Source organism: Neomonachus schauinslandi, chromosome 6, assembly GCF_002201575.2.
Source record: "Neomonachus schauinslandi chromosome 6, ASM220157v2, whole genome shotgun sequence".
In the NCBI taxonomy this organism is placed as follows: domain Eukaryota; kingdom Metazoa; phylum Chordata; class Mammalia; order Carnivora; family Phocidae; genus Neomonachus; species Neomonachus schauinslandi.
This window is the reverse complement of record NC_058408.1, coordinates 6,343,177-6,366,912: the sequence shown is the minus strand read 5'-3', so window position 1 is coordinate 6,366,912 and position 23,736 is coordinate 6,343,177. Positions and strand designations below refer to the sequence as shown.

Genomic DNA, 23,736 nt, shown 5'->3' with positions numbered 1-23,736 from the left:
CAGCAGTGGGGACAGAAGGGTGACAGAGGGGGTGGCTGGGTTTCAAGTCTTCTCCAGTCTGTCCACACTCCACTTTTCACCTCCCCCTGAAGACAGCGGCTGCACTCAGCATGTGTGTGGAAGTCCTGCTATTTCTTATTTTTCTTCATTCCCTGTTCTTATTTCTTGATTCTATAAAAACCTGGCCATTCCTGGGCATTTCCTGGGAAGTATTTTTCTTTCTCTACATCTGGAATTAAGCTCATTGTTACTGTACTCAAATAAGATTTCTTAAAAGATTTCAGAAACCAAGCACCACATGTAAAATGGAAGAGGTTCACGTCAGCAGGAAATACAGACAGCCAATTCCCTCCCCGAGCAGCCAGGCCTTAGTTGTCTGAGGGCCTGCCTCGGAGAACAAATAGTTCTTTTTTTTTTTTTTTTTTAATATTTATTTAAGTAATCTCTATACCCGACATGGGGCTTGAACACCACCCCAAGATCAAAAGTTGCGTGCTCTACCAACTGAGCCAGGCAGGTGTCCCTGGAACAAATAGTTCTAACAGGTCTTCCTATGCAAACCACGTGAGTCAACTGGGGAAGCAAGCCTGGTTTTCAGAAAGCCAACAGGGTGCTTGGTTTTCCTCCCGGCTGCTCCAGGACTTGGGACACGGCCCTGGGACAGGGCCTGGCGGAGTGGCTCTGCTCCTCTGTGAGGCAGCAGGCAGGGACACAGAGCAGGCTGCTTCCCACCACACCCCTGCGCCCAGAAGTGACCTTCCTGATGGTCGGGAGGGCTAGCCTGTGAGACGAGGGCGGACGGAGAACTCGTGCCTACTTCTCCACAGGTGGATGGGCTGGACTCTGAGCATCGGTTCTCTGGGCCAGTGTGGAGATGAACAGGGTGAAATGCATGTGTTTTGAGCAGAAATGATTTCCCCCAGTCCCCAGGAGAGGCTCAGTCCCGCAGCACTGTGCATCCACTTGTTGGCGTACTTGACACCTGGGATTGGGTGTGCCTGGCCTTCTAGTCCAACCCCCGCAAACCCCTCAGTCTTGAGGCCAGGGCTGGGTCTCATTCATGTTTCCCAGGGCTCTGGGAGAAGGTATTCAGTAAACACTAACAAAGGAAAGAGTGTCATGATAGGTCAGCGAAACAGAGGAGTGGGCTACAGAAGAAGGCTGCCCCCCCCGACCCCCATTCCTGGAGCCCCTAATACCAAGGACACAAAGCGTTTGGAGATGCCCAGGCCAGAAGCCTGGAGGGATCAGAAACTCTCTCGGGTTCTTGCTCTGTTTCTGAGGGAGTCACAGACTTCTCGGCCATTCCCCAAACCAAGGCTGAGGAAGGGGAGTCACAAGCCACAGGACCTGCTTTCTGAGGGACTTCCTGCCACCCCATGGGCTCTCTGATGATCACCTCTGAAGTCCTGAGCTTGGACGATGGCTAATGGGTGAAAGTCAGGATGGTAACAGACCTGTTAGAACAAGGAGGGTAAAGCTGGGGTAGACAGAATGCTCTGGATGCCATGCCTGTTAGCATATCGGATAAGGCAAGATTTAGAGGGCAGACCCACAGCGGATCCTCAGGTCCTGACAGACAAGGGGGGGATATCTCGTATTTGCAACTTTCCTGGCATCAAGAAGCTTAAAGGACCAGAAACAATATGAAAAACCTTCTAGCAAAACCGGGAAACTTACGAGATTGGACTGTGTTTTCAAGGCTTCCCCAGCCTGATGGAGGAACCAGAGACCATGGATGCAGCAGGAGGCCGTGTCCCCTCAGAGGGAGCTATCCCGGATGCAGGGGGTAACCCGTGCAGAGGGGAGAACACCTGGAGAAGGAGTACCAGCTAAGGCAGGTGAGGAAGCGGTCCTGGGGAGGGGAGGGCTGGGAAGGCGTTCTAGGTGGGGGAAAAGATACAGAGGTATTCACTGCCGACGGCTCTGTATGGAGGGACCCAACCAGGAAGAGTTAGGATTTTATCTTGAAGGATTGAAAGCAGGTGAGTAATACCAAAGGGTTTTCATCCTTTCAAATTTCACCCTGGACATGATGTGGAGGACAGATCTAGAAGGGACAAGATAGAAAGCAACACTCCAGGTGAGAAACAGGAGGGCTTACGCTAAGAGGGTCACAGTAGCAGAGGAGAACAGATATGAAAGGTTTTCAGGGCACAGAAATCACAGGACAGGGTGACAGACTAACGGTAGTTGGGGGAGATAGAGGGTGGGAATAGGGAGGGAGGGAGAGAGGAATATGCGTAAAATGAGTTTTGAAATTTCTGATTTAGGTGACCTGGTAGGGACTGGTGCCCTTTAGGGAAATTTCGGGAGGAGCAGGGTTGTGGGTAAGATGGAGTTTTAAACCTGCTGGAATCACAGGGTCTGTAACAACCAAGTGGAGATACCCATCAGCTGTTGGAGAGTTCAGGAAAAAGATCTGGTCTGGAAATAAACATCAGTCGAGACCACGGGGGAAGTCAGAAAAGAGCACAGGGACCGAGCCCAGGAGAAACGCAAAGGATGTTGGAAAGCAAGTAGCGGATAAAAAAAAAAAGGTTGTGCGTGCATATGGGGTGGTGCCCCAGAAGCTGGGGTGGGGTGGGGGCGGGGCGAGTGCTTCCTGCCCCGTGGTGAACTTGGCACAGAAAGGCTGGTTCAGGTTGCTAGCTAGGGGCCTCAGTGATCTTGACTGGTGGTCTCCGGGAGGGCTGGCAGGCAGCAGATACCACATCGCTGGAGGCTGGAGGGATAAGGGCCAGGATGCAGGGACAAGAAAGAAGCTATATGAGCGCAGATAAAACTGGCAAGAAGCTGAACGATGAGGTAAAGATAAGGCTGGGGGAGACGCAGGGGCAAGGAAGGCTGGATTTGGTTTTGTTTTGATGATGAGAGAGGCTTGACCTTATCTGTCCACAGTGGGGAAGAAGCCAGCAGCTGCGGAAGACTCAGGTGACCCCTCGGGAGAGACAGCCCTGGTGGCCTGGTGCTCAGGGAGAAGCAAGTGAAGGGTAATCCTGGCCAGGCGGGGGGCGGGGGATGACGACACCGACCACGGGGCGGAAGCTGGGGACAAGCAGCAGGGTGGCCCTGGGGAACATAACGGATGGACCTGTGGACGGCTGGTTTCCCGGGGATGGGCCAGCATCAGGGGCTCAACGGAGAGGCGTTTCTGGGTCAATGCAGAACTTGTCACATGTCAAGGATACAGTAATAAAATGGTTTCAAAAAAGAATACGAGTTAATTAGCTCAGTCATGAAGTGCTGGACACGGCCACTTTATGGCCTCAAAACTGCACTGGTAACAGCTTAAATTTAAATAGCACTTACTACCCTCCAGGCACTAATTTAAGTGTTTTACCCGTATAAATCGTTTATCCTCAGAACCACCCTCCAGGAGGTCCAGGCACTGACAGATAAACTGAGGCACAGAGCTGGGAAGGCGGGCGCTGGGGCTCCAGGCCCAGTGCTCGGAACCACTGTGGTATCACCCTGCCTCCCCCCAGGCTGGCGACTTCCACCTGCAGTCCCCCACAGCCCCCCTCACTGTCTTCACTTACACACTCCAGGTGATCTGGTGTATTTGTCATGGGTTCGTACCCCCACCCCCAACTTTGAAAGCCAGCTCCTTGCCATCGGGGACCTGTCTTGTTGTTCAGTTCACCCAGAACTGAGCCTGGCACGTCGGGCGGGGGGGGGGGAGGGTGCGAGATGAACATCTGTGGAATGAAGGAGGGCACTAAAACCAAGGAAAGACAGACGATGGGGCGGCGGTCGCCGGGGCTGGAGAAGAAGGGGGAGGTGGGGCGCAGACGGAACGGGTCAGCGGCCTGCTCGCTGTTCGGAGTGAGCAGCGGATGTAACGCGTACGCAAAATAAATATTCCCCCCAACCCGCTGCTCACTGTCTAGATGGCCAGAGTTTTCTTTTCAAGAAGCTCTATTCCTCCCAAGCGTTCCAAGCCCTTCCCCACATTGGATGGCTGCCGTGGGAGGAGGAGGTGGCCTCCAAGGGAACGGGATCTCGCCCAGGAAACCCTCTCCAGGAGTCAAAGAAACCACACAAGGCAGAGCAGGGAGCGCGGAGCAGGAGCCCTGGCCCCACCTGGCTCTGAGCTCCAGGGACGCGCCCAAGGCTGCCCAAGGCGGTTGCTGCCAAAAGATACCAAAGATAAATCTCCCCGAGGGTAGGGCCCGGTGGAAAGAATGAGGGAGGAAAGAAAGGCAGGCACTGAGGGGACAGTGAAGGTGAATGCCATCATAAAAACACTGCTGGAACCCAGAGGGTAAAGGGCGGACAAGACATCAAAGACAGCGCGCGCGCAGGTCTCCCCTGTGCCGTCACGGGCCTGCTGCCACGTCATGTGGAGCGGCGCCGGGACAAAGGTACACACGGCATTAAACGGAAAGCTCCCGAGCATGGACGCGAGCTGATGCTCGTAACAACACACGCACGCACGCACACAACCAACAATTCTACTCTGGTGCTTCGAGGTCCCCCATTACAGACGAAAATCCCACTGCAGTCAATAAATGCTTCCGGGGGAGGCACTTACGGACAGAAGAGACGCGTTCCCAGTGGTTTACAGCCCGTAAGCAAGCAGGTGGGGCCCTAAAGAGCAAGGGACAACGGGGCCGGGCAGTAAGCAGCTTTCCTTGAGGGAGAAAGGTTTCCCATCCCAGATCTGCGGCATCCCAAACGCTAGTACTCTAAGTATCTAAGTAGGCTTGCCCTCAGGGTAAACGCTGCGATGGGAGGGCATCCTAATTCATCACTGAACTCAGACCTGCCCTATGACCATGGGACTCGAGAGACCCTCCTGTCTCCTTCCCGCACTGCCTAGATGGGGTAGGTCATGCATTTTCAACTCAGAGCCACAGAACTAGCTTCTATGTAATATGTATTTAGAGTACCATACCGTTGGCCCTTGAGCAACACGGGGATTAGGGCACCGACCACCCCATGCAGTTGAAAATCCACATGTAACTTCTGATGCCCCCAAAACGTAACTAATAGCCTACTGTTGTTAATAGCCGTATCAGCAACAGTTGATCAACACATATTTTGTAGGTTACAAGTAATACACCATATTCTTAGAATAAGAAAGCTGGAGGAAAAGGAAATGTTATTCAGAATGATGGCCGTTGGAGCAGGCAGCAGGTGGAATTACGGGAGTGAGGTCTCGGGGCGAGACCGGCGGGCTAAGCAGAGAGCTGGTGACGGTGACGGTGACGGTGACGGTGGCTATGGGTCGAGACCAACGTGGCTGTGGCCCTCCAGCTGTAGCGGACGGTCAGCATGGAAACAACAGGCCCGCCAGCCATGTCACCTCTCTCCTTACTACGTTCTTGGTGATCGTTTTCTCAAATAACATTAATATACACGAGACCTCAGCTACTTGGCTTCTTCTGCATACCCTGCTCCCCAAAATGTAACATCAATGATGTTCTACATGTAGAAACATCGGTCTAGGGGTGCCTGGGTGGCTCACTCAGTTAAGCATCTGCCTTCAGCTCAGGTCATGATCTCAGGGTCCAGGGATTGAGCCCCACATCGGGCTCCCTGCTCAGCGGGGAGCCTGCTTCTCCCTCTGCCTGCCACTCCCCCTGCTTGTGCTCTCTTGGCTCTCTCTCTCTCAGATAAGTAAATTAAAAAATCTTAAAAAAAGAAACGTCATTCTAGTATAGTTTCTTCAAAGTTTAAGACGTCAAAGACCTGAGGGTGTATCTTAAGGAGGTCCAGCACGAAACGGATGTGCTGTCTACATAACCTACTGGCATCCCAGCAGAGCCTCTCTCCTCCTTGTGTAAATGAGGATACAGCCCGGCAGAGTGATGGAAACTGTATCAGGGAACCACACGTAGACATATTGATTTTAAGGAACTGGCTCATGTGATTGTGGAGGTGTGACAAGTCCAAAATCTGTAGGGTAGGCTAGGGACCCAGGGAAGAGTTGTAGTCCAAGTCCAAAGGTGATCTAGTGGCAGAATCCCCCTTTGTTCTAATAAGGCCTTCAACTGATTGGTTGAGGCCCACCTACATTATGGAGGGTGTTCTGCTTTACCCAAAGCCTCTGATTTATATGTCAGTCTCGGGGCACCTGGGTGGCTCAGTCAGTGAAATGTCTACCTTCGGCTCAGGTCATGATCTCAGGGTCCTGGGATTGAGCCCCACGTCGGGCTCCCTGCTCAGCGGGGCTGAGGGAGTCTGCTTCTCCCTCTCCCTCAGTGCTCTCCCTCCCTCCCTCCCTCCCTCTCTCTCAAATAAATAAAATCTTAAAAAAAAAAAAGTGTTAATCTCATCTGAAAAATACCTTCCCAGCAACATCTAGAATAATATCACATGTTGTATGTGTCTGGGTCTACGTCTAAGCTTTCTATTCTGATCTACCCAGGGACGCGTTCATGTATGTGATGGTACAGTTTTACCTAGTATAGCTTTATGTTTTTATGTCTACAAAGCCACTCATCTGTCATCACTCACCTTTTCCAGAAAATTTTTCTGTTCTTGCTTTTTTATTTTTCCTTATTTCTGTTACAATATTAACAGCTAACATGTATCTGGTGTTTACTATATACCAGGCGTTTCACATGTATCTGCTCATCTGTGGTCACAATAATCCTATGAGGTGGACACGACTTTATCCCTGTTTTCTTCCAAAGAGAACACTAAGGCCCAGAGAGGTTATTAACTTGCCCCAGATCACACAGCCAGGGACTGGTGCTGCCAGAAGGAAAACCAACCGTCTGCGTTCTCAAGCCCTTTGCAGCGTGAGATTTTACTTTGTTGTTTTCTGACTTCCTGAGTTGGATGCTTCACTAATTTGATTTTCATGATTGCTTCTCTGTTAACATAAACAGTCGAACCTTTGGATTTTCCTCTGCACACTGCTTTATCTGTGTCCCCCAGGTTCTGAATATAATAGCTTTCCATTGTGACCCTTCTGCCATCAGAAATTTGTACTGTTCTGTTAAAGTGAGAGATGAACAGGAGAATTCACATTTTTGTAAAAGATGTTCAGGTTTCCTGACACTTCAAAATGAGAGGTATTGGAAAAATGTCCACATGGAAGGTTCACAGGACTACAGAATTTAGAAAACAGGAAAAAAGCTATTAAGGTAATTATAAACTTTATCTTCTTTCTAATCTGTTTTATGAAGGTGCTTTTGTATTGACGTTTTCTTGGGGGTCAGATTTGGTAGCATCAGCCACTCAAACGCTTCCTTGTTCAATAAACATCTTTAATTTTCTATTAGGAAAGCCACACGTGTTCCTTAAAGAAAATTTGGACTCGAGAGAGAAAAAGAAACACTAAAATGTTTTTTAAGTGGACTGGTTGCCTGGGGCTTGGTGGAGGGAGGTGTGGCCCCATGCTGGGTGCCCCCCACCCTCTGCCGCCACCACCACCTCCTGTCCGTCCACACCCACTGCCTGCACCTGCCAGGTGCCTACCTGGGTCCCCCGAGCAGCTGCTGTTCTTCTCGCTCTCTCCATCCTCCTGCCCGTCTGCGTTCTGCTGCGTGTGCTGGAGGCTCAGCTTATGGCAGACCTCGAAGGCCTGCCCGACCGTCCGCACGATTCGCATAGCTTGGCTCTGGGAAGGAGAAAGGAAAAGAGCAAGTGAAGGGCGTGGGGCATGGGGACCCTTTGCAAGGACACAAGAAGGGCCAGGGATGGGAGAGGACGTGCTGGGGCCTCGCGGAGAGAAACCCATGAGGCCGGCAAAGGAAAGAGATGGAAACATCTAACGTGGCTCTGACGTCCAGACGCTCACCAAGAGGAGTGCAGAGATAGTTTTCTTCTTGAAATGGCCCAGAAAACAGACACTCACCACGGTTCTGTAACAATAAGCCAACTGGAAGGACAGACAGCAAATACCCCAATTCTGGACTTAGCCCAATTCACCCTCCCAGGTTTAACAAAAGTGGTCGAGATCCTTCCGACTCCTTTGCCAACCACAATCAAATGTTCAACGGGTTCGCCACATGAAGAGCAACTCAGCCATCACTTCTTTCCTGCTGGAAATGGTGAGTCTCCAGCAGACCAGGGGTGGTGGGGAGATGGGGCCGGGAAGCCGCCATCTAAACAGCAGAGCCAGCGAAGCCCAGAATCCAAGTCCCCTGGAACACCACTGGCAGCAAGCTTAACTAAGGAGAGCCTTCCCAGTCTCGCTCTAAAGACATCGCTCCCTTGGGTCTGTTCCGTGGCTATTTCTCTTTGCTGTTTTTCCTCCTTTCTTTCTTTATTGGCTTGGAGGTGGGGGGCTGAGGAGCTATTTAACTGCTTCCTTTAATAGCCCAAGAACAGAGCCTGACTCTAGCTCTCCTTAACTTGGAGAGGAAGAGGACACAGGACAAAGAAGCCTCGTCCCCTACAGTCTTAAGGGACCCACACAGGCTCTGAGGAAGAACCACAACCACGGTCCCCAGGGCCTGGCCTCCAAAGTGGATAGCTGACCAACTGCATCCTCAGTCCGCTTTCACTGTCTTCCAAAGACTGAGTCAAGGGCAAGCTACAGGCTGGGTGAGCCCAGCTCACTGCTCCTTGTCCCCTGGGGTCCCCAAACACCCCACCACCACTGACAGCAGTTTATTTAACCGTGGCTGTCCCCCTACGCCTGCGTCTGAGATTAGTCACATTTTGGATGATCTGACTCCGGGTCAGCTGTGCCTACCTAGCCAAGCTCCACATTCACCACAGCGTCTGTTGCTATAGAATCTCAGGTTCCCTCAAGGAGGACAGGTGACAAATTCCACCATCCCTGGAAGCCACAGGTACTTTCCTTAACTAGCTGTGAGGATGATGTTAGAAGTCGAAAGGTCCTCACACAGGTGCCCCTGAATCTATAGGATTAGACAGGGGTAGGGACAGGATTTCTCATCTTCTCTTTGAAAGGGAGCACTCAGATTTCGATCCAGGAGGAAATGACTTCTCAGAGGACCTGCATTTCTCCTGCATCCCAAGCTGGGCCATGGAACACACTCAGGACTGACCTCTGAAGAACCCAGACTGTGGCTCACATCTCTGCCACCTTTATCAAGGACAAACGTACGGGACATGCACACCAGTTGCAACCAACTATTTACAAGCCCAAAATGGTGAGAAGGAAGTGGGCTGGTTTTAATGCTTAGTCTTCTCCATGCTTCATGTTCACACGTTAGTACACTCACTATCATAAGCAGCTGACCCTCACCTCGGATTCCCTGAAGAGGCAGGAAATGTGGACTTTATTAGGCTCACTGGTCCCGCCTTCCGTGTTGGAAATGGCACCCCATCTCCTCGCCTCAGGCCCCCACCCCTTCCTACCCGCCCTTCCTGACAGCTATTCTATGCCTGCCTGTGACGCCACCTGAAGGGGTGACTTGGTGAGGTCTACGACCTCTCCTCCACCACCCGGAGGGTTACCTGTAGGACTAACATGCGAGAGAGCACCTCCCACACTGCTCGGCATACCCTGAGTGCTCACCAGCAGGTTTTAGTGCCGAAAGGCAATGAAGACAGAAAATAAACAGGAATGGCTGGGCTTACTCAACAACAGAAAGATATGAAGGGAGTTGCCTCTGACTACGTATGTGAGCATGAAAAATAAAAGGCTAAACCACCCACTCTCCCCACAGCGCGCAACAGAGGAGAAGCCGCCGGCCAGATGATGCTTGGTCTGTGCCTGTGTGATGATTTCCACCACGAGAAGCTGTCGGATTAGAGTTCTAGGTTTGCACATTCGCTGCTAAGTGGCTTCCTTTCAATTTGTGCTTTACTCCCCTCGAATGGAGGTCGTATTTCCACTCGCAGTAAAAGGGCACAGTGGCACGTTCCATGAGGAGCCCTCTGAACTTGAACGCGCAATCAAGCTACCCTGCTACCTGCTTTATAGGAGGACTGGAAACACGTGAGAGAAGTGGCCTCTCTTCTCAACACTCTAGAAGCTGGAAGACGCCGGATGGCTCCCAATTCTCAGAGATGGCTGTGTGAGTTCAGGTGCCCTCTGACCTTTCAGGCTTGCCTCCCCTCACCAGTGGGAAGTCTACTTTTAGTGGATTCCCATATAAGGACCCCATTGGGGGAAATGACTTGAAGACGGCTCGGATTCCCATACAAGGCCAACCCGCACCAGGCGGGGCCTATCCCTCCCCCAGCTGGTACCATCTGCACAGCCATGCTGGTTCCTGCTGGCTGGGCCTGCGCCGCCCAGGGACCAGGCCTTCTGGCCTTCCAAGCAAGAAAACCGGTTCTGCCTGCCACCTGGGAATGCAGGGCTCACATGTGCTAAGACTTGATAGTTCATACACCATGTCTAAGCCCACGAGGGAGGACTCTTCACTAAAAGCAGCTTTCAAAAGAACCCTTTCCATAGGTCCCCATGGGTCCCAAGGAGCTGCTCACACCTCATGACCACAAACAGGCCTTTGGAAATCAAAGGGGAGATGAAAAGATGTGAAGGCAGCCAGGCACAGAGCAGAACACACAAGCGGGACGCTGGGAAGGCGGCCTTCTCCAGTTCCAGAACCTGGCCATTCTCTGGAATTTGCTAGATTTTTACAAAGCATCCCTATACTGCACTATTTCTGGACAAATCCAGTTTAGTCTCACAAAAGCCCCCTGAAAGTAATTGGCCACATGGATCAAATCTTCCTGTCCAAAAGCCACTTTCCAACAGCAGTCCCAAAGCATCGGTGGGCTTTGAATTGTCAAGATTAGGCTGGCTGTGGTTGCTTTGATATTTTTCAAAGCTGGGAAGGAATATCTAACCTCTCGGAGTGGCTCTCAGCCACAGATGGGGACCACGGCAGCTCAGGAGAGTGCCGATTACAGGCAATTTTGTGAAACAGGCCTGGAAAGGAAGTGGTCTTACAACTTTGTACCACTTACCGTCATGACACACAGAAATGCTTCTTTAGACCATTCTACTTATTCATGCTGACAAAGCCTCCCTCCCTCTCACCACCCCCCAAGGCCATCCTTCCATCCAGCACAGAGGTCAAGACACAACCAACGGCTGTCCTCTTGTGGGTACCAACGACACGCCTAAGGGGTATCCGGTGAACTGCAGCAGCCACCATGAACTAAGGCCATGTTCTCCGTGAGAGTGGGTGGCTGCTCAAAAGCACACAAGAGTCTGCAGTGGTAGCTTCAGGAAGACAGAAATCAAAAGGTTGATGCCCCTGTATTTCACTGATCCAGGGAAAAATTATAGTCGGTCATGATTTTATCTTCTGTTCCCATGTTAGGGGACCCCGTTGTCGGTTGGCCCTATAGACGTGGAGAACCTTCCGAGTGCGACATACATGTGAAGAATGGTAGATATTCGTCTGATTCCGCAGCTGACTTAAGGAATGACCCTGGGCACTGCTCCGCATTTCACTGTCCTGGAAAAAGCTGTATTTCGCAATTCCTGGAGATGACGTAAGGAGTCCTCAGGTAAGTAAGGAAAGGGATGAGCAGGCGCTCATCATGAAGATGAAGATGGCAAAGGCAACAGTAAGAAGAGGGAAACGTGGTGCCCACTCCTCCCTAGTCTGCAGCTCTCTCTTCTCCACTCTCATCTACTGCCTCCACACCCCACACTTGAGACCTGTCTGCTGAGTACTTCTGAATCCCAGGGGACTGAAGTCCACTAAGTCAATTCCAGGACAGCTCCTGGGTTTATAATTCTTCTCATCTATCACAGCAATAAAGTCCAGTGCCCTTACCTTGACCTGAGCTACCAGCCTCAGCAACAAAAAAATAGAACTGAAGGTCATGTTTCTTTAATGTGCTTCCCCCCCCCTTTTTCAAACTGTTATAAAAGATTTAAGCTTGTATCTATCAAATGACGGCAGTGTACAGAATTCACAATGCTGAAGCAAGAAAATATATTTGGAATTCTACACAGAGGAAGATCCAAGATATGAAGGCTCTGAAACGGGAGATGGGTGGGGATTCTGTCCAACAGGTTATGGAATGGTCTTGATCTATAATTTGATTGAGGCAATGCCTGGGACACCAGAATATTGCTCACTATGGGGAAAGTTTAGTTTCAAAGTGAGTAGGACTTTCGACATCGACAGAACATAGGGGATCTTAAAATTTCCAGTAGACTGCTGGGTTCTTCCTTGTACTCTGCTAGTCCACGAACCACAGGACCATAGAGGAAAGAAGGCTGGGTTATAACCTCGGTACTGGCAGTAACCACCCAGGTGACCGTGAGCAAGTTAACTCACCTTTCCAGGAGCCGATTTCCTCATCCATAAACAGAGAGGTTTGGACCAGATGAGTTCAGAGACCTGTGGCTTCTCTATTTTGACTTCCTAACCCCATCCCACCACCCCAACATTTAAGACATAAAAAACAGGCTCTTGCCCTGAGTGTAGGACCTCCCTCTCCTTCATTGTAAACTTGGCCGGGCAAGTGACTTATTGTTTAGCCCATGACTGTCATCATCACTCAAAATCCATTGCAAGCACTCAAGGATGGACCATGAGGCTTCTCAGCTGTGGCCGCTCATCTGATGGTGACAGCATTACAGGAGGAAGAAATTTCTCCTAACCCAAATCAACTGAGCTGTGATTGCAGGCAAAATGATTTCAAGGAGCTGCCCATGAAGAGACCAGGGAGATTCCTGCGGCTCTTGTTAATCACCAACACTTCACGCAATGATGCACTATTAAGTACAGTCACACTTAATCAGGGCCGACAGCCTCATTCTCCCGGGGCTGGGAGGACAAGACAGGAGGGCGACATCCACTCCACAGGAGAGGTCAAGAGACCACGCAAGAGGCCAGAGGCCTTGCACATGAATACTATCATTATACCCCCCAAGGAGGGGAAGCAGAATGCCGTGGTCATTAGGAAACGTCTCCACCGGATGCTCTGGGCGAGGAAAAGACCCACTCCCAGCCTTCCTTTCTCACAGAAGTCTGAACGATGCGGGGACAAACATCCCCTCCGCAGACACACGCCCACCACCAGCCCTGGCAAGTCTTCCCAGTCACACAGAACTCATTCCTGACGATCGCATCCTTTCACACACAACCACCGCATTCCTGAGATGCCTTTCATCGCACTTGGTGGCTGGAGCAGCTCAAGTCTAGAGGCTCATGTTCCTTCTAGGAGTTTCATACAACAGAGGTTAGTGACCAAAGCTCAGGACGAGGGGGCGGGAGGCCTGGTTCCAGTATCAGTGGCATGGTTGACTCACTGTGTGACCAATGGCAACCCACTTCCCTGGGCCCTTTCCATCCCCAACTATATAATGGAGTCAGTACTGATCCTACAAAGACAGTGAGAGGAACAGAAGGAAAATCTGTGTCAGAGTGACTTGGGTCATTCAGAGTTAAGAAGCTCTCCATACCCAAATGACAAGGGCAGGAGAATCCCATTGCAAATAGGTCTTGGAGAACAAGGCAACTCCTTGTTATGCAACTTCCTGATGGAAACCAGTAAAATGGAGTGGTTAAGAGTCAGACTCTTTGGGTTAAGTTCCACTTATTATGACTTATGTCCCTTAAGCTTCTGTTTTCCCATCTGGAAAATGAAGAGCGTAAGGGTACCTATCTCACACACCTGCCATAGGAAGGATATAAGATAACTCACATAAAGAGTTTAGAAGAGTGGCAGGGACATTGCAGGTAACCAAAACAGACGACTTCCTATGAAGCAAGAACTTGAGTAACCTGGAGTCCTAGATGACTAGCAGGTGCTAGGTTAGCTTCCCGCAATCTTTTGCTATCTAGCTCCTGACAAGAGCCCAAGAGGAGAACCACACTGGCTATATGTTTGAGCGACCTGTGTGAGGAGCCACAGATCCAGAATCACTGTCATGCCAGGGTGAGGCCGGGGGCCCCCCACCAGGACAGCTGAGATGCCTGACCCCTATTCTCAACCGACAGAAGAGACAGCTCTGCTCCCCAGGGTGAACGGGAAGGGAAGGGCGACAACCACACGAGGAGCCTGTCATGGGAAACAGGCCCTGGGTGCCCACATGGGCCATGGTGTGATCCGAACAGCAATACCTCAAAGCCCTGACACGGCAAGGAGCTCATAGGAGGTCTTTCTACACTATGATCAACACGAAGGCTCTGGAGAACAGCCAGGTCTGCTGGCTACCAGTCAGGAGATCTCCTGATCGATCGACCACCAATGCTCCAAAAACATCCCTGCAAGACATGTCTCTTCAGGGCATGGAGTCCCTCCCCACACCCCTTCTTCCCTCCCCTCCCCACCACTTCATAGGTATTCCTATGACTGGCTAATTAAAACTCTTTCCCAAGCTAATTCTTACCTCCCCAGACCAGAAGTGCTTTACACAAGAGTAAGTCACCATCCCCAGAGGCTCACCGGAATAAGCATGAGAAACCTGGCAGGCAGGGCCCCCCGCCCGGCCCATCTGCGGGCTTTCCTGCACACTCACTTCTCCTCATTGGCCCTTCCTCCCACAGTTCAGCAGCAGCAGGCCTCCCAGGCTGTCTGGACACCATTCTTTCAGCTGCCTGGCTGCAGGCCAGCAAAGGGCCTGAGAACCCACTCCACCGAGAGTTACAGCCTCAGGAGGTGAGGGGGAAAAGGGACACGGAAAATAGAAGAGCCAGAGATCCGAATGAGCCCCGAGAGCTAGGAGACATGGGAAAAGCCGAACTGGGAGGGAGCTGGGCGACCACTCCTTTGTCACTGGGTAATAAGAACTCAATTCTGTGCTTTGCTTCAAGGTCAAAGTCCCAGTGGGCACTGCTCTCTGACTCCCAGGTTTTGGCAGGATGGGACGGCCCCACTGTGTTTGTATCTGCTAGATCTGACGGCAAAGCAAATAGAATGAATGATACCCTTTACCTAGGCTTTCCTGCTCAAAATTCTGCCCGGCTCCCTGACTCTGGCCAGTGCGTCTTCATGGGACTGTGAGCAAGTCATTTCATCTCTCTGAGCTTCAATTTAGTCATCTGAGAAATTGGGGGGGAAAATTACCTGTCTTAATTTCTTCACAGAGGTTTTAGAATGATCAAGCAAGATTAAATATTACAGTACTTGGTAAATTATAATGTGCCATGTGTAGCTCTAGTAAATCCCAAGGCCCACGTGGTCCAGCCTCTGGACAAAACTGAAGTCAGATGGACAGTTGGGCACTCAAAATGAATTAAAAGGGGATTGTAGTCTTTAGTTGCACCTGTCAAAGCACATTACAGATGATCCAAATCTTAATTGTCAGGAACACTTTGCATTTCCCAGATCCCCTGTACCTCAAAGCTATAGAAGAGCCTTTCACCCTCCCAAGCTCCCCGTGCTCATCGACTGCCCCTCTGGCTTATCTCTCCCCCCCTCTCCCTCCTCCTCTTCCTATCAGTTCTTCAGTATGCGGCTCGACTTAGCCCCACTTACACATTTCGCTCCACTGTACTATCATCTAGAAGTCTGGCAACTTGTGCATTTTCCTTCTACCTTTCCAGTTCTAGCTCCTTCCATCCAAATTCCATGATTTGCGTTAAAAAGCCTGGGAGAAGGTGGCCAAGGGCACCAATCTCCTCAGAGGAAGAAGCTAAATCAGCAAAGCAGAATTCTCGTTGTAGAGCCAAGGTGGGGGTACTGGACACATAAGATTCACTAATCATGACCCTGTCATGTATTATTCTTATTAGGCCCACTTGACAAGGTCCCTACAAATCTATTAAAGATGCTTTATAGTATACAATGTCATACGGCGTCAAAGAAGGGGTCCACAGGAAGGGATTTGGAAGTCGTCCTCACAGAAAGCCATGCTCGGTGGTTTATGGCCAGAACACCAGATGTGTAAGGAATCTTAGAGGCATAAATAAAGCGTTTCCCGAAATCTCTTCTGCAGAAAAATAGTTCCTAGGATATTACACAGATTACAAGGCAAAAACATGATCCCATGGCTGAAATAGTTTTGTGAAATGCTGGGTTAAACAGAGCTAAAGGGGTGTCTCAAACTTTAGGACTTCCCAGAAAATTCAAGGAGGAGAGTTTTAACACAGAACATTTTGGATGGTAAATATTTTCCAGGAGCCATTTTAGGAAACTCTGCTTTTGACTCTCCTCTTTGTTTTATATAGACAAGGAAGCTGAGACCCACTAGGGAGAGTGACCCACATAATATTTCTCAGGGATCTAGTGGGGCGGGGGCTAGACCCTAGGTTTCTAACCTCAGTTTTGTGTTAAATTCCTGGAGAAATGATAGAAAAACCATCTACCAAATTGCCAACGTTGCATTTACTCAAGCATCAAGGTTACGACCCCAAAATAACCACCCAGGACAACCAGCCTCACACACAGAGTCTACACTAGACTCCACATGTCATGATTTGTAGGCCCCTGATCGATATACAAAATTATGATGAAAGGTCACTTAAGTCAACGGCCGTGCTTCTTGCCTACCACACACCAAGGTGGGCATCACTCCTGGTGTGATCTACCTGTCCCGTTCCAGAGCCCTCATCCGATGGTCGAGATCTCTGCAGTTGTCCACATGTCACAGAGTACAAAGTGGGGATGAAACTGAAGGGGAATTTCATTACACAGGGACACTGACAGACTAATTGGAAGGCTCCCCCATGTCGTGCACGCAGAGAAACACCTCGAATCTTGCCTCTCCAACAACAGGGGATGGGTCAACGTTGGGGAGGGGAGTTACTCTGGGTCCGAGGAAAATAAGAAACGACCGAAGACTGCCCATTTACCTTCTTCTTGGATTTAAAGACGTTACACCTGAAAGTATTGCTGGCACCATCTCGAGCGATATAACTGAAGATCTTCAGGTCTTGGGAATCATGAGAGACGTAGAAGATCCTGTAGGAAGAGCAACAGAAAAATGCACCGAAGATGGCATTAGGTTCAAATCTCCAACAAGGAAACCTCCATCTAAGGGCACGCTGAAGACAGAGCTCGCTTCTTCCTGTGAAAGCAGGTGGCACTTTCAACAGGCTCCAGACACTCCCCAGAGCGAGCTCCAGATTCAGAAGTGGGGGCAAGGGTAGGACACAGACCCCACACCGTTACTAGGCAGCAAATCTGTGCTGGTAATTTGTGTATTAGAAGGGGAAAAAAAGGAGCACCTGGGTGGCTTAGTTGGTTAAGCTGCTGCCTTCGGCTCAGGTCATGATCCCAGGGTCCTGGGATCGAGCCCCGCATCGGGCTCCCTGCTCTGCGGGAAGCCTGCTTCTCCCTCTCCCTCTGCCTGCCTCTCTGCCTACTTGTTCTCTCTCTCTCTCTGTCAAATAAATGAATAAAATCTTAAAAAAAAAAAGAAGGGGAAAAAAAACCGTTGCCGTCCTTATCAGGGCAATAAATCCGCATCCTACCCGTGGAAATGTGGGGGCAAGTTTCCGGATACCTGTTCATGGTTCTCTCCAAATGCGGAGAGTCAGGGAGCCAGCAACGCCCGCCGCGCTGGGGGAGATGAAGATACTCTGTTCCATTATCAGAGTCCCTCCACGGTAGTGACTTCGCTTCCCGTCCCTCTCCGGCAGGCCCACGGCCTCCAGGCGCTCATTCCATGGCTCCCCCAGTCCCCTGCGAGCACACTGTGGGCCGGGCGCTATTCCAGCAGCAGCAGCAGGACAGGTAAAGGCCCTAAACCCACAGAGCTCACGTGCAGGAGATCCCAATAAACAGTACGAGTGCTCTGAGGACAAAGAGGCCGAACGAGGGGCAGAGCGTGACGGCGTTGGCTGTTTTGGCCAGGGTGGCCAGAGGGAAGGCCCCACAGAGAGGCAGAGGCCTGAGCGCGAGGGAACCTCCCATGGAACCACCTGGGCGACACCACGGCAGGAAGTGGAAACCGCTCCCGTGAAAGCCCTGTGGCATTCAGAAGGTGCTGGAAGCGTCCGAGGAACGGCCCGACGTCAGGGTGGCTTAAGTGGAGTGCTTGTGCTCAGTGACAGGGTCATGGAAGCGGCCAGAGGCCAGCACACGGGGGCCCTGGAAGGTCAGTGTGTGGACTCCAGGTGAGAAGAGAAACCACTGGAGGCTTCTGAGCAGAGGACTCACTTCCTGCTGCTCTTTTCTGGCTGCTGGGGGCAAGAGAGGAGGCGGAGGGAAGGCTGTGGAAAGGGGGAATGTTGTAAGCAGGGCCCCAGTGGCGGAGTCTGAAGGGGCGCCTAGGACGGGGTGCCCCGGGGATCGGCCAGGTCCGAGTGTGGTCAGCATGGGGCAAGGGAGGGAAGAATCGGGGGCGCATCCGTGGGACCGGTTTGGGGCGAGCCAAGGAGAGGGTGGCTCCGGAGAAACACCTCTGGGGCCACATCACTGCCCTAAAACATCTCTTCCTCAGTAATAACCGTGGCGACCTGCATCTGAGGATTTAACGGGCCGATCTGTTTTCCTGTGAGTCAGTGCCACGTACTTCGCAGAAAGAGAATGGGAATTAGAGTCGGATCCGCAACTTTGCCACTGACTGCAGCACCTGTCAAACGGGACGATTAATAGCAACACCTGGCCGGGTTACCGGGAAGATGCAATAATGAGTAAAGTGCCTTTGTACTTCTTACCAATACTCTCTCTCAACAGCCTTGTTACTGAGATTCTCGCCAAGGACCCCAAGGAGCCTGGGAGGGACATTCGGAAGAAAGGTCGACACAGAGAAGAACAACCCTGGCAAGAAACCCAAGTTCACCTCGGGGACGCCATTCTTCTGCTCACTGGGGTCGAAGTCACATCAGTACGTCTCACATGTCCACCAACTGTGAGTGCCGCCGATGAGAGGTGGGTCTGTTTGTTTAATGCGGCTTCTGAGAAAGGGAAGGGACATGGAAGGGACCGCCCACTGCTGTACCTCGGCACCCCCCGCCTGAGACCCAGCCCTCCCCCACGGCAATCTTTCTAGACGTCCTCCGCTGAACGTCTCTGAAGCTTCTCAAATTTATCGTGCCCCCCATTGAATTAATCAGCATCCTTGTAATTCTCCAAGCAAACGAGGCCTTCCTTCTCCCAAGCCCCATCTGGACGAGGGCCCCTGCACCCGCTCAAGCCACGTCCATGACTTCCTCCCTTGTTTTGCATCTGTTGCTCACGACCCCATTCTTTGCAGCCCATCTCCTCAACATGGCTTGGAAATGTATTTGCTTCTTCTCCACGGTACTGCCCATCTCCACGGTTCACAGATCCTTCTTTTTTCACCTGGATTCCTGCAACCTGCCTAGCGTCTCTCTCTGCTTCCTAGCTCCCCTATGGCCAACCCATTCTCTACCTCGCTAGCAAAGTGGTATTTTTAAAAACACAAACTACATCTCATTATTTCCCTCTGCAAACCTCTCAAAGGCTTCCTACTGCCCTCGAAATCCAGTCCAAACTCCTCAGCATGGCTACCTTCCTGCTTTCGTCTCTTCCCAGAGTCCTGACCTACATAGTCCTTCAGAACTAGTCACACACACCTACCTGCCATTGCCACCGCTGTGACAGCCTGTGTCCTTGAAGACTTGGCTCAGAGACGCTTTCCTGCCCCCAGTAGGAGCTGCTGAACCCCCTGGGGTTCCCCGTTACCACAGCACCTCCCTTGTAAGTACAGTGTTTATGCTAGAGCTCCTTGAAGGAAAAGGGACCACATCCTGGTGTCCCCAGTGCCAACATGGTGATGGGCACAAAGAAGGTTCCTAATACCAGCTGAGGGGGGATTAGTGAGCACCCGACCCGTGATGTGGTCCGTCTGGTTTTTCACTTCTCCTCCCCACCCCCACCCCGGACCAAGGAAGTAAGGTCAGTTAGTTCAGTTGAATCATACATAAAACTCCTTCCACTTGTGAGTTTTTAATTACTACGCAATGCCCTAAGGACTGAGAACTGGAATGAAAACTGATGGGGCAGATATGAAAGCAGAGCAGCATGCCAAGAGGACACGGAGACCAGGAAGGCGGCCAGGAAAGGCAGCAGGGGAGGATGGACAAAGCAGCCTTCCAGCAAACGTGAGGACAGCCGTGTGTCGATGCAGCCCCGGGGACTGGGGCTCTCTGGAGACGGTGCTGCTGTGTCTGAGTTCAGAAACGTAACGTGTCGTTATTAAAGATAAATAACCCCCCCAAAAAAAAAAAAAAAGAGAAATAACCTCTAGCTAACCTAGCTAAAATGTCAGCTAGTCAGAGCTTAGAAAAGTATCCACCCACACAGTCAAGCCACAAAGTTTTTCCATGTGACCTCATTCACCAACAAATGAATAAATCAACAAATTAAGGCCGCAGGTCGAAAACTCCAGATCTAGAAACATATTCCAAGAACCCTTATTTCTTCATACCCTGGTTGTCTTAAGAACTGTGATTGTGTGCCAGGAGTGGGGGCAGGGAGGAGACCAACACGAGTGCTCCAGAGAATAAGGAAAGATTTTCTTCCCCTTCTTTATCCTGAAGTCTGGTACAGTTTTGATCCTGCTTCCAAAAAGTATCTCAATTTTCTCAACTTTCAGTATAATTATCAAAGATGAGATACCAGAGTAGTTCATTACACTGTAATAATGATTACAGGGTTTTGTTAGGTTCTGTTCCCCCTTCAAATGTCTTGTTTTTATTTTCAAATATGCATAGAATTATAATTTTCACCTGCTAATGGAACTGTTCTGCTTCAAAGCTATAGCAATAAACTATCCTACGGATTGTTCTATCCATGAACTTATCATAAATGACTGAACTAGAAACGGTATCTCAGAGAAACTGGATTTGGAGCTTATCGCAGAATTCAGGTTGACAGAGCGATAAAGAACCACCAGACCCACCACCAACACCCCCTTTCCTCGACTATTAATCTAAAGTAAACTTGTTTCATCTAAAGAGCACAGGAGAAAAATAGAATTTCACAAAGACACCTTGCATGGTCATCAGGCCTGGATCCAGCCCAGCGTCCCCGCCCCTCAGGATTTGTCACGGTGAAGGGCGACTCCCCGACAGAGGACTCCCTTTTTGGGAGCTTCTCGTTACTTGGGCATTTTCCCTTATGCTGATTAGAAATCTACCAACAGGAATGCAGCAGAGGGAAATGGCTGAAAGCGCCCGATCTTAGGCCCGGGCTCAGCCACTGACTAGTGGGAGCTCCTGGTCATTATCTCCCTGTGGTTCTTCGCCAGCGTGCTGGGGATGATCAGAGGGCTGCACCTCGCCCCCGGGGTTTGGAGGAGGAATGCATACAGCAAGGGGAGCTTCTTAGCAGCAAGTGGTTAGCGAACACTAAGTGCTCTTATTACCTCCACACCACCGCCTTACTTCCACCCTTTGGGGGCTTTGGAGAACAAGGCTAACCCTCCTTCCAGAGGGCAACCTTCTGAATATTTGGAAGCCACCGCCATGTTTCTGTTTCCTCCCTCGTTGTTAAAGTGACTCGCTACCTCCTCTTTCAATAGTCCTTGCATGGGCCCATGTCCATCACTCTACCGCTCTGCCAGGCTTGCGCAGAGGACTGTGGGTGAGAAACATCTCGGTTCAAGTCGTAGCTTTTCCACTCCCCAGCTACTGACCTCAGCCCAACCACTCCACTGACATAACCCTTTCCTTCCTCACTTAAATCGGTATATTAGCAATCCCTGCATGGTATGAAGTATTAAAACACACATACAGCCCACATTTAACACAACGCCCAGCACACGGCGAGTTGCTTGCTCAGTAAACAGGAGTTCCCTCTTCCTTGTGAACCTGTTCTGTACATACCCCAACTCTCCAGGGACTCTTGCCAAGGACACAGAACTGAATCATGTTCTGGACATCTCTGAGTGTGTTTTTTTTATTGAGTGAGAGCATCTCACTGCTGCTTCGCACTGTGGTCAACTCAGGCTCAAAGCCGACTTGCACGACTGCACTCAAGGGCGGGCTCCCTAAGCATACCTGGGTCATCGGTTTTTAGGACTGGTGCCTGGTGATCACTACTTCCTTTTCTGAGCTCTCATAGACCGTCCGCTTAATGGTCTCTTCGACGAGCTCACTAGAGTTTCCTCCTTCCTACAAAGTGGCATGGAATGTCTTGTCCTGGCCATTTTCTCGCATCTCATTCGTTAGGACCCCAGGACCCAAGTACCTGAGGCCCAGACACACTTAAAGGAGGGACACTTTTTTCCTCATGGTTCTTCAACATTGCTTTGTAAGTCACCTATGTTCTAGTGTTTCTAGTTTGAAGATCAGATAGATCTCCACTGAAGGAAAAAAGAGAGGGGTAGAAAAATGGAACGCATGGATGTAGAGAGGCTTGGGAGCTTCTGGTCCCATGCCGCCCTCCCCTGTGCTACTTCTCTCATCCTCAGCCTTTTCCGAGAGCCCACTGCACCCAGAAACTCGGTCCATCACGGCTGCTCCTTTGCGCTCACATTTGCTTTTAAGCTCTGCCTGCCATTCTGTGCTCTTTTAAGGCGCGCTATATAAAAATCTGGGTAGCCACCATGATTTTTCTCCACAGGCTCACCTTTTTGGGACCAACTGGAATCACTTAGGTTGCACCTCTGTCCTCAAGTGCTCATCCCTTCCTGCCTCTCAGGCCCCTGGTTACTGTCACCATCCTTCTCTCTGATAGGTTGCTGGCCACGCCCCCCAGTGTGAGTGCTCCACCACCTGCCCTCATCTCTGTGGGGACTTTGGAATCTACTGGCTACAGAGAATGTGAAGAATCACATGCTTCCCCCCCCAAAACCCACAGATAGGGAGCCCCGCCCACGAGCCCCCACACCCTGTCCTGCTCACAGCCTGCCGGGAGGGTCTCACTAGCGGGCCTGGGGCCTGCCACAGCCCAAAGCAGGGAACCCCAGGGCAGGGGGTCTAGACCCCACATGGGGCCTCGGGCAGTTTTTTCCTCCTCTCCTACTCCTTGAAATGAGAATAAAAATCTCAGAGTGGTTGTAAAGTTCTGGGATGGGCAAAGATTGAGAGTGGGTGAGACCGTGGATGGGCAAATACTCTGTAACCCATGAAGTGCTGTAAAAATACTTTTAAACCGTGAGCCTGCAAGTGAAAGAACAAAGAGAAATCATCACTGGTCCCCTAACGTCACCGTGGGTGGGGCAGGGGCCTCCAGCTGGAAGGCAGCAGAGATTTTCCTCTTGAGGTCTCAGAGGTGTGGGCATTCCTAACCCAAAAGACACCCAACAAGGACAGAGAGGAATGCACTGTGTCTGGAAAGACAAGCTACCCAGTGACTTGCAGATGGCAGAGACAAAACCTAACGGGATTTTTTTTTTTTTAAGATTTTATTTTTGAGTCATCTCCACACCGAATGTGGGGCTCGAACCTACAACCCCAGGATCAAGAGTTGCATGCTCCACCGACTGAGCCAGCCCAAGGCCAAACCTCTGGGAAAGAACAAAGCACAGGTAAAAAGTGCAGGAGACAGACACCAGAACCGCCCTGCTGTGTCAGACCAGCCGAGGACAGCACAGTCCTGGGAGGGTCCTGGGAAAATCCTGCGTGACTCCCGCCCACCCGCAGGAGCAAGGACACCCCCAGGCAGCCCAGCCACCTTCCCCCAAATGAATGTGTTAGCCTCCGAGGGCCTGGGGGCAGTTTCAGGGGAGGTGGTCCTCTGGAGGGAGCCCCCAGTGCTTTGCTCACGGAAGCACACGAGTATAGAGCAGTCCTTGTCCTTTTAAGCGCTCCTTAAAAAAGCACACGGGTCCTCGGGCGCCCCGCTCCCGCCCCTGCGTGTCGCCCGAGGACTGGTGTGTCTTTCTCTGCCCGCCAGCCCTGCCACGTGCACACGCGCCCACACTCCTGTCCCTGCTTGTCACACTTCTTCCATGCCTCTTAGTTTTAATTGAATCTTTAGATAAAACTGACCTTCATGGTGATCATTTTTCTCTCTTATTACTGCTTT

The 23,736-nt window shown here is 51.0% G+C and overlaps 1 protein-coding gene across 2 annotated transcripts in view; it reads right to left on the bottom strand.

Moving 5' to 3' along the window:
- LOC110588187 (nitric oxide synthase 1 adaptor protein) overlaps positions 1-23,736 on the bottom strand; it is a 261,046-nt gene that overhangs the window by 11,045 nt on the left and 226,265 nt on the right. For both annotated transcript variants that reach the window (XM_021698468.1, XM_021698469.1), the window contains exons 5-6: positions 16,647-16,755; positions 7,435-7,576 (exon numbers count right to left, since the gene is read on the bottom strand). In XM_021698468.1, the coding sequence (XP_021554143.1) occupies positions 7,435-7,576; positions 16,647-16,755 (251 nt within the window). The remainder of the gene's footprint in view (positions 1-7,434; positions 7,577-16,646; positions 16,756-23,736) is intronic.